The sequence below is a fragment of the Anoplophora glabripennis genome, unplaced genomic scaffold, assembly GCF_000390285.2.
Source record: "Anoplophora glabripennis isolate ALB-LARVAE unplaced genomic scaffold, Agla_2.0 scaffold1473, whole genome shotgun sequence".
Lineage (NCBI taxonomy): Eukaryota > Metazoa > Arthropoda > Insecta > Coleoptera > Cerambycidae > Anoplophora > Anoplophora glabripennis.
In genome coordinates this window covers 31,042-41,072 of record NW_019417574.1, presented here as the reverse complement: position 1 = coordinate 41,072, position 10,031 = coordinate 31,042, and the positions used below count along the sequence as shown (strand labels likewise).

The 10,031-nt window shown below is 42.1% G+C and overlaps 2 protein-coding genes across 3 annotated transcripts; both read left to right on the top strand.

Moving 5' to 3' along the window:
• The first annotated feature begins 230 nt into the window (after positions 1–230).
• LOC108915176 (zinc finger MYM-type protein 1) lies at positions 231–1,430 on the top strand. The gene has a single exon (XM_018721145.1). The coding sequence runs from the start codon at positions 231–233 to the stop codon at positions 1,428–1,430; it is 1,200 nt and encodes a 399-aa protein (XP_018576661.1).
• A 4,885-nt stretch (positions 1,431–6,315) lies between these two features.
• On the top strand, positions 6,316–6,977 carry LOC108915177. 2 transcript variants are annotated; one of them, XM_018721146.2, is made up of 3 exons: positions 6,316–6,446; positions 6,527–6,612; positions 6,677–6,977. In XM_018721146.2, exons 2-3 carry the CDS (start codon positions 6,529–6,531, stop codon positions 6,905–6,907), a joined length of 315 nt encoding a protein of 104 aa, XP_018576662.1. In that variant the 5' UTR covers positions 6,316–6,446; positions 6,527–6,528; the 3' UTR covers positions 6,908–6,977. The 2 variants fall into 2 exon arrangements, with proteins under 2 accessions (XP_018576662.1, XP_018576663.1); XM_018721147.2 differs by having other exon boundaries at positions 6,518–6,612.
• The last annotated feature ends 3,054 nt before the right edge of the window (positions 6,978–10,031 follow it).

Genomic DNA, 10,031 nt, shown 5'->3' with positions numbered 1-10,031 from the left:
ACGCAGTCTTAGCTGATGAAACAGCAGACGTAGCTGGGAAAGAATAGCTGTCAATAGGCGTGCGGTTCTACGACGAAAGCAAAAGAAAAATCAGAGAAGAATTTGTAGGGTTCGTTGAACTAAAAGCACAAAATGCTTCAGCAATTGCCGAAGCAATTGACAATTTCTTGTTTAGTTCTAACCTCCCAACCGAAGATTGCGTAGGGTTTGGATTCGATGTCTGTTCTACAATGGCAGGGAAAGAGGGTGGCGTTCAAGCCATTTTGAGAAAAAAATATCCTCGTGCTTTATATTTTCATTGCTCAAGTTACAAACTCAACCTTGTTGTGAATGATGCGAACGCAGTGCCAGAAATTAGAAATACTGTCGCCACTGTAAAGGATGTTATAACGTTTTTCAGAGAATCGACTACACGTCGAAACTACGCTCCAAACCTATCACGATTGTGTGAGACGAGATGGTCCGAAAAATATAAATCAATCAGAAAGTTTTCTCAACATTTCCCAGAGCTTGTGAAATCTCTAGAAACGTTATCCGTAGAGGGAAATTATGCCACCAGAAAATCTGCATATCAGTTGCATTCAGCCGTTACAAAACCAGTGTTTATTGTTGCTCTACAAACAATAGCCAAATATTCAGCAGTTTTAGAACCAGTAGTTAACGCACTGCAAGCTAAATCGATCGACATGATCTCGGTGGGGGAACACATCAAACATATCAAGGACATTCTCAGAAATGACCGCGAGTTTCCTGATAGAATAAGTAATGAAATGCTTCAAAAAGCGCGAGCTGTTGCAATGGATTTGAACATAGAAATTTCGGTTCCACGTCTTGCTCACAAGCAAACACATAGAAGTAATCCGCCATCAGACAATGATAACGAATATTGGCGGCGTTCCCTGATAATACCATACATTGATTCACTCATTTCATCGTTGAATATTCGATTCTCCCAAGAATATACTCCGGCGTTTGCTTTAAGTAGGCTACATCCCTTGTATATGACCAAAACCAGCATTACAGACTTACACAAGAACGCAGAATCATTCCAAGAATTTTATAACCTGGATATCACCGGAGAACTGGACCTTTGGCATAATTTATGGGTGAAGAAGGCTTTATCAAATGATCAATTAAGGGACATAGAAGTAGTTGATCTGTTCAACGAAGCCAACATTTTTTACCCTGCTGTCAGAAAGGCATTGATTATTTTAAGCACTATCCCATGCACCACGGCGACCGTAGAACGGTCCTTCAGTACGCTGCGAAGAGTTAAAACTTGGCTTAGAAGCACCATGGGTGAAGAAAGGCTTACAGGTTTATGTCTGATGAGCGTACATCGCAATTATTTAAAAGAAAACAGTGAGTTTATTGAAAAGACTGTCATAGACAAATTTTCGGCAAATCCAAGAAGATTACTGTTAAATTAATATATATATATTATGATTATTATATATATAATATTTTGTTTTGTGTCATAATCAAACTAATTAATAAAAGTCAATTTTCATGATTTTTTGTTTCAATATACCCGACCGACCATCTTCTCGAAACAGGTATGAGCTGCCCCTCCCTAGCTGAAATTCTGGGTACGCCCTTGAATTCGTGCCCGCAAAAATTGTCATTGCTTAGGAGTCATACTGACTGACGCACTTCCGCCAACGAACGAAGTGATAATGTCACATTATGTATATATTACTTAATCTAGTAGATTCTTTCTTTGTGAATCCAACGATATTAGGTTACGAGGAAAATATGTTCAAACAAAAATGTCAAATGTGGCAGGAAAACAATCAAATCAACATGGAGATTTAATATAAGAAACATATTATTACCTCACGTGTTTCTGTAGAACAATATAAACATGTTATTTAAGGTATCTTGCAGTTTTTAATGACAATGCAACGAGACATGTCAATTTTTATTTTAACATTTTTTTATGTAAAATGAGGTGCTGCCTTTTTCACCTATCTCTTTGGTGAAATCTAAAATGTACCTAATTAGTCCAGGAAACGAACAGAAAAATAGAGTAAAACCTCCGAATACTTTCGGATAGATCCGATTTTTATGAAAATTTGGAATTAAGCTTATATCACCCTGTCGATGAACAGTTATATATGCCTGATCGAACTACGACCCAGAGACTACGAGTCATCACACTCCTCGAGTAGATCTAAACGGGCAGAATAATTTATTGGATGAGTTGGTAGGAAATGAAGATAGAACACCTGTACTGGGCTGCAGGTTAAATCAAGCTCAGTGGCGCTCAACAAATCAAATTCAAATGAATGAAGACAGACTTGTAGATAATATGTTAAGCAAGGCTATAGAAAAGGTGGTACTAGTTGCTGGTAGGCCACAGAAGGAACAGTGTACAACAGTAGTAGCTAAAGAATTTGAACCTAATTATGCTGGGTCTGACTATGAAAACCCGGGGAAATTTTTGAGAAAAATTCAAGATATTTGCGTACGTGAAAAAATTATGGAAATGGATTGGACAAGAAATGCGATGAGTCGGCTAACAGGAGAAGCTGAAGAATGGTATGAACAATATAAATACTTCGAATGGAGTTTTCAAGAATTTTCAAAGAATTTGTTAAATCGATTCGATAATGCATATCTCAGGCTAAATCTACAACGAGATTTGTTCTGTGGAACTCAGGCAGATCGAGAGAAAGTGGTACGATTCATTGCAAGAAAAATGGCGTTGTACAGAAGATTGAATTTGGGAATGGATCCTAGGACACTTGTGCCGCAAATATGGGCGTTGCTCAGGCCAAATATTCAGTTGCATTTGGTGGGAGTGAGAATTGCTAGTATAGAAGATTTATCCACCACGGCACAGGAAATAGAGGCCGAAAATGGAAATCGACCCAGGACGACGCAGTTTACATGTTGGTGTGGAGGAGGTCATATGAAATGAGATTGTCCTAGGCGTGCCTTACCTGGTCCTAATCCAAATGAAGGTAGAAGGCCTGCAATAGAATCTGCGGAAAGAAATCAAGGTAATAATAATCGAGCACTTCCTGGAGGTCCTTCTCCGGAAAATCCAAGAAGATCGGAAAATTAGAGGTGGCTCTCTGCCCTGGGGTCGGCAGTGGGCGAATGACCATAGACTTCGCTCAAGAATTGACAACGAGATGTAATTTACCCAAAATATTGTTGAAGTATGAAGATTATAAATTAACCGCATTAATTGATACTGGGGGCTACAAATTCTTTTCTCAGGACGGAATTATACAAAGAAGAAATTCCAAAAAATGGAAAATGGGTATCTTTGGCAGATGGAAGGGAAATTTGGGCCTCAGGACCGGTAGAAATTAAACTATGTATAGAAAATTGCCTCATAAAAAGCCAAGTTTACTTAATGGAACAGTTAAGGGAAGAAATAATATTTGGACTGGTTACAAGGTCAGGAAGTCACGGTAGACTATAAACAAAGCGGTATATGAAATTGGAAGTGAAAAATTGTCAAGAGGCTTGGATACCCCATTACGAAAGTATTTTAAACGATTTTTCTGACATTTTTCAGTAAGACCTGCTTCAACCATGTACCCACCTGGTTAAACATGAAATAAAATTACGGGAAAATAGACCATTTAAGATTCGGAGGTATATTCCCCGGAAAAGAAGTTACCCAGAAAGAAAAGAAGAAAATTACCCAGGAAGTTACACGAATGTTACAGGCCGATGTGATTAGGAGGAGCCACTCTCAATATAGCTCCCCTACAGTTCTTGTGGAGAAACCAGATCTGTATCGACTATCGACAACTAAATTCCATTACGGAAGATGAAGTCTCGATTTTGTCACCCATATCAGAAATACTCAAAGATATAGGCGAAGCCACAGCGTTTTCATCGCTTGATTTGCGAAGTGGGTATTGGCAAGTGCCAATGACCGAAGAAAGTGTACCGATGACGGCATTCCATACACCCGAGGGGACGGCATACGAGTTTGTCGTGATGCCCTTTGGGTTGAAGAACGCTTCATCAACTTTCCAAAAGTTAATGTCCAAGGTTTTAGAACGACTCCGATGCCATGCGTTGAAATGCACGATAAGAAAATGTAAATTTGGAATTAATGGGTCATCGAGTAACGGCCACGCATAACGAGGCTCAGAATAAACACTTAGAGAAGATCCAAACTATTACTAGCCCAACTTCTCAGAAGGAGTTACAGAAATTTCTTGGGGTTGCTAATGGGCTTCGGGAATATTTGTTAAACTTCTCCATCATAGCCGTACCAATGACACCATTACTTGGGCAAAGAAAGTTTGTATAGGATCGCGAAGCAGAGGAAGCCTTCGTAAATTTGAAACGAGCATTAGCTAATCAACTAAAACTTCACCGACCTGATTTTAAAGAACGTTACAAACTGATGCCAGGTCCTGTGGGATAGGAGCAATATTGTATCAAAATGAACCCGATCACCAAAAGTATGTCATTTCCTGTGCTAGCGCGAAATTTTCTCGTGCCGAGACCAAATACCATGCTAACGAACAGGAGGTGCTGGCGGTGGTATGGGCCATTCGAAAATATAGACATTTACTGGAAAATCAAGAATTTACGTTAAGGACAGATAGTAGAGCCTTGATGTGGCTCGAGAAGTACCGGGATGCCGTGCTAAGCTCACCCGGTTCGCTTTACTCCTCCAGGAGTTTAAATTCACAGTGGAACATTGCGCAGGGGCCCAAAATCATCTCCCCGACTTCTTAAGCCGGAATCCCGATAAAGAGATTTTAATACCAATAAATGAAGACCGACTAAACTCTCCAGGACCTCCTCCACAGATGAATACTCATGAACAAGTGATATTGCAATCTGTTAACCCGAACTTGACCTCCCCGGATACTCGCTCTAGAATACCGCCTGTTTTCCTGCATTCAGTGGAATTGAACCAGATTGATGAGGAACAGTTATCATTATATGAACAAATCGTTAGAGCATAGGATGAAAGTCCCGAATATACTGCTACTAGGATAAGAGCACCTGGTTGCAGAGTGGAGAAGATCATGCTGATACTAATTGGAAGAGAATTCTAAGAGATGAGTATGAAGTCCGAGAAGAATTAATCTGGTTCAAGGAAGGGGAAAGTAGAAGACTAGTAGTACCGCTTAACTTTTGGAGAAGAGTTATCCATGTGTTTCACGATAGCCCAGATGCGGGACATCCGGGAAGAGACGAGACCATCCGGGGAGTAGCGGAGCTTTCCCATCATAAGGAAGCAAATTAAAACTTATGTGAGATACTGCTTGGTTTGTGCGACGACTAAGAGGGGAGGAGCGTGGCAAGAAAAGGCTCCTTTGAAGCCCCGGTGCCCACAGCGCCCTTGTCAAGTAATTAGCATCGACGTGATGAGACCCTATAGGAAGACTGCTAAAGAAAATACATTTTTGACTGTATTATCCGACCTATGCTCGAAGTGTGTTGAAGCAGTACCAGTGCCTTATATGAGACCCCGAATTTTGATAAATTTTCAAGTATTTCAAAGATGGGGATATCCAGAAACAATCATTTCAGATAATGGTCTGACGTTCCGCAGCAGAGTTTGGACCTGATATTTAGAACGACATTTAGTTAATCTATACTTTACACCGGTGTACCATCAGAGGGCCAATCCCGTTGAGAAAAGGAACCAAGAGCTGAAGAAGCTCCTCCACGTTTACTGTAACGAACATAGTGAAGATCGACGGTATGGGAGCATAGAATATATACTGTTCACACTGCGTAATAGGAAGAATGCAGCTATTGATGTAAGTTCCAGCGTGGCTTGTGACGGTGTTTGGGGAAACCGCCACAAAACTGGGGGTAGTTCCAAAATTTTGGGTGGCTGTAGTGGACGAAGGGGACGGATAATATTCACAATAGGGGTTGGCAGCTAGCTTCAGTGGAGACGGGCTGGGTAAAAAGCATAAAATCAAAAATTTTAAAGGCGCCACCCGTTTTTGCAACCCCGGATGTTACTTCTACCCTATAAGATGGTGGATTTTATTCGCCACAGTGCCTTCGTTGCTACTATACAAAAAAAAACGGGAAAAAGGCAGGTCCACCAAAAATGATACCAAATACTTCTGAACTAGGTGTATATTACTATAAAATATTATAATTGTCAGGGTATGACAAGTGATCGGTTCACTTCCTGCACCAGTGGAACGCACCTGATGCCTAGCGGGAAAATGTTACTGTTCAGTGTTCACTGGCTGATGACTGACCGCCGAGTCAACCGTGTTTTGTGGCCGATGGCCGAGTAGGTTAAATGCAAAAATGATATGAAATCTACTATGTTGTTCTATGGTTGACTGTCAAAAGCGTCAAATTTGAGTTATGTTATATTGCATAACGCAAATTACCCAAATAAAAGTATTATAGAGTATACAATGAAATATCGGGTAAATAACCAACCGAATGGTACCTTTACTACAGCGCTGTACTACAGGCTTACACAGGTAACCCCCACGATTTGTTGAATATAACATCTAACAAGTAATGACCTCTGAAAGGTTACTTATAATCTAAGTTGTTTTAGGAATGCCTTGTTGGGTTGTATATAACTCTAAAGAAGTGTGGCACCCTAAGCCAATTTATACCACAAGAGTGAGGCTCTTGACGAAGGTATACAAACAAAACAAACATAAACAGATCTTAAAACTACATTATAACATGCTAAATCTTATAGCTAGTCTTATCTGTGAGAGTGGTGTGTAGCACAGTTGCACAGGTCGAATTCCTCTGGAGCGAAAAGTTCTATCTGGGTGAAACGGAGAGTCAAGCGGTACATGCACCAATCACTAGGCCTGGGAGGGTGCAGGGTGCAAAGCGGCGTGCAGCAAAGTGTATGGCCAGCACAAAATACTCGCACTTTTGTCATGCATACCATGCAGCAAGCAGTAGTGAAGCGGGTTGGTAGTGTGGCAAGAAGGCTGCGATAGCTTTTAAGTCGGTGTATGAAGGAGGAGAATAAGCAGGATAGAGAAGACACAAAAAAGGCCTAAAAGGAAAAGTAAATGCTACAAATGTCTACTAATGTGTACTAAATTAATAAAGCGAGTTGTACAGCTCAAGCACATGTTTTTCCTAACCTAAAGTAGGTACGTACCTTTGTTGTAGGTCGGCCTTAAAAGTGAAATATTTGAAATTATCTTTTATGGGCACTTAGATCTATCTCTGTTGCGAAAAATGCCAAAACTAATTTTGCCCAATAAATAATCTTTAAAAATCCGCAAAATTTGCGCGAGGCCCAAGCATGGCCAGGAGTATATAAAAAAGAGGTTTTTTTATTTCAAAAATTTCTTTAGCTCAGTACTTTAGGGGAATTTTTCCTTTGGCTAACCTGCTAACCTTACCTTGACATAGAGCATAGAAAATAGAGATGTGTTGCTCTTTCATTGTCTGCTACTTTGGCACTGTTCCGCAGTTGTCACTGGAGCTGACTGTTCCGCTGCGACAAAAGAAGCGGTGATTTTTCGGAGCGTTTACTTCAAAGTGCAATTTACTAGCGCTCAGGCGTGCCGGCCACAGCAGAGCAGATTCTCGCTCAGCCGTTGCGATCTGCGCTTGTATTAGTCACAGTGTCACACACTAAACACATAATACAGTCTCAGTACAGTCGCGTTTGATTTAAAGACATTGTATTTCAGCGACTATATATAGAGCAATGCGTGTATTGCTGGTTGCTGCGCTACAAATATTTTAACAGTTTTTGTTTACAAAATCACATAGACAGCAAAAAACATGCGACTGTTCATTTGTTTTTGTTGCACTCGCGGAAAAATTTTGAATATCTGGCACTGTACTCACTGTATGATGTCGTCGTTATATGTGTCTTTTTAAATTGGTGATTGAAGATTTATAACAAATATTTTGCTTGCATATATGTATTACAACAAGGTTTACTTTCATGCGTTGGTAAAAATAAATTCCACAGGAAAGATTTTCTTCGTTTATCCATTTCCAATTTTATTTGTAATAAAAATTTATTAGTAGTAATTTAGGACAAAATAACGGGTCACGACGCTATATCAAATTCAAATAAATAATGCGAAAGCGAAATAACAAATTGAGCTAAATCTACGAAAGTTGGCACATGACATGCTTGAAAAACAGCGCATAACGAAAGTATCCCTAACGCTAGCCGCTATTAAGCACTACAGGTGTCGATTTATGAACTCTGACGCGGAAATAAGGGAACAATATCACGGTAGGAATGTATGCGCGCGCTACCAGGAGCTGTTCCGAAATATCGCAGCTATTTGTCACTGCTCTGTTGCCGGAGCAGTAGCAAGTGTCACTGCTCCGCAAAAAGAGCAGTTTAGCCCATCTCTAATAGAAAACGACAGAAAGTATACAAATCATGACAATGGTTCAAGTTAACAGTATTTTGAACCCTCACCTCTATCAACCTAAAATGAAACTGTTACAGGCTTTATTGGGAACCTCTTTAAATCGACCAGGTGAATGGCAACACCCGGAAAGACAGCGACAAGTTATTTTCAATCAGGAATTGTATACACATAACAATATCCCTAAAGTGCGGTTCCGGGTAGGGGATCGCCGCCATTATTACATGGCTAGAAATTGGCCTCAATGATTTGGGATCGAGGGGGATTATCCCTCTTTATCCTGCCTCATATCGTGTAGGCCTGGACAGCCTTCGTAGGTGGGCCCCATCCGTCGTCTACCCCGACCGCAAATGCGGCCGGTGTAGGCGCTTTGTGGAACCTCCTTTTGTCCTGGCTGGGCCCCGCCGGCTAGGGCCCTTTCTTCTGGCGCTCTTCTTACTTTGCCGGCTCGTCTGTGTAAACCCCGTGGGTGGTGTCATGTTTATGGTTGGGTAGGGTGGTGCGGCTATGCAGCCTGGGATGCGCTTTGCTAAGGTGGCCCTTAGGCTAGCGCGGGAGGGGAGGGGTAAGGAGGGTATGGGGGGTGTGTATGTGTGTGTGTGTGTGTCGTTGTCTTCGTTTCTTGATCCTGGCTGTCTCTGAAACAGAAAAGGTTAGCGGGCAGGGGGGGGGGGGTCTTGGGGTGGTCACCCAGGGTCAAAAAGTTGGTGTCTAGGTCTTTTGTGTTTGTCGGTCACGTCGGGTACGTAGTCAACGGCTTGCCTGAGGAGGGGATTGTCATGTCTCGCGGCTACGTCAAACCGTTTCTGCGTGTTTCGTCTTATTGTCTGTGTAGCGTTTGTGTATTGTAAGTCTCGTAATAAGTCAGAGTTTCTTATGTACCAGGGCGCGTCGGTGGCCGTGCGGAGGGCTATGTTTTCCACAGCCTGTAATGACTAAGTGGCTTTTTGCCGCGTGACCCCGCGCCGTGGAGGCGTAAGTTAGCTGCGGTTGAAGTACCACCTTGATAAGCGTTCGCTTATTCCTTAAACTGAGGGTGTTTCCACCTTTGAGTATAAGGGATAGAGTAGCCCTGGTGGTCTTCGCTCGCGCCACCGTCTCCACGATGTGCGGTTTCCACGTGAGACGCTGGTCCATCGTCACGCCCAGGTATCGTGTTTGTCGATTCCAGGAGATAGGTTCCTGGGATAGTGTCAGTCTGTCGAGGTTTTGTGGGATTTTTCGTTTGGTAAAAAGGATAGCCGAACTTTTGTTGGGATTAATTTTGACTTTCCACCTGTTGCACCAGGTTTCAAGTTGGTCTAAGGAGTTTTGGAGGAGGGAGACGGAATATCTAGGATCTACGGATTGGGATGTGATTGTCAGGTCGTCGGCGTATAAGTATATGTTGGTGTTGGGGGGATGTGGGATGTCGGAGTTGTAAATGGTGTATAGGTGTGGGGACAGGACGGTGCCCTGGGGGACACCGGCCTCCATGGGACGGGTGGTGGAAAGGGAATCTTGGATTTGGATGCGGAATTTTCGGTGGTGTAGGTAGGATTTTATGAGTTTGGTAAAGGATATGGGATATTGGTTGGTGAGCATTTTCATCAGTAGGCCTTCATGCCAAACCGTATCGAAGGCCTTTGCGACGTCCAGGAAGACAGCACCAGTGTACTGTCCCCTGTTGAAGGCCGCCGTGATGTGCTCGGT

Bases quoted from the DNA above. Each gene is read 5' to 3' on its own strand.
- LOC108915176 (XM_018721145.1), top strand. From the start codon at position 231: ATGGCAGGGAAAGAGGGTGGCGTTCAAGCCATTTTGAGAAAAAAATAT.
- LOC108915177 (XM_018721146.2), top strand. From the start codon at position 6,529: ATGCCTTGTTGGGTTGTATATAACTCTAAAGAAGTGTGGCACCCTAAG. The intron at 6,613-6,676 runs GTATACAAACAA...TAAATCTTATAG, and splicing joins GAGTGAGGCTCTTGACGAAG to CTAGTCTTATCTGTGAGAGT.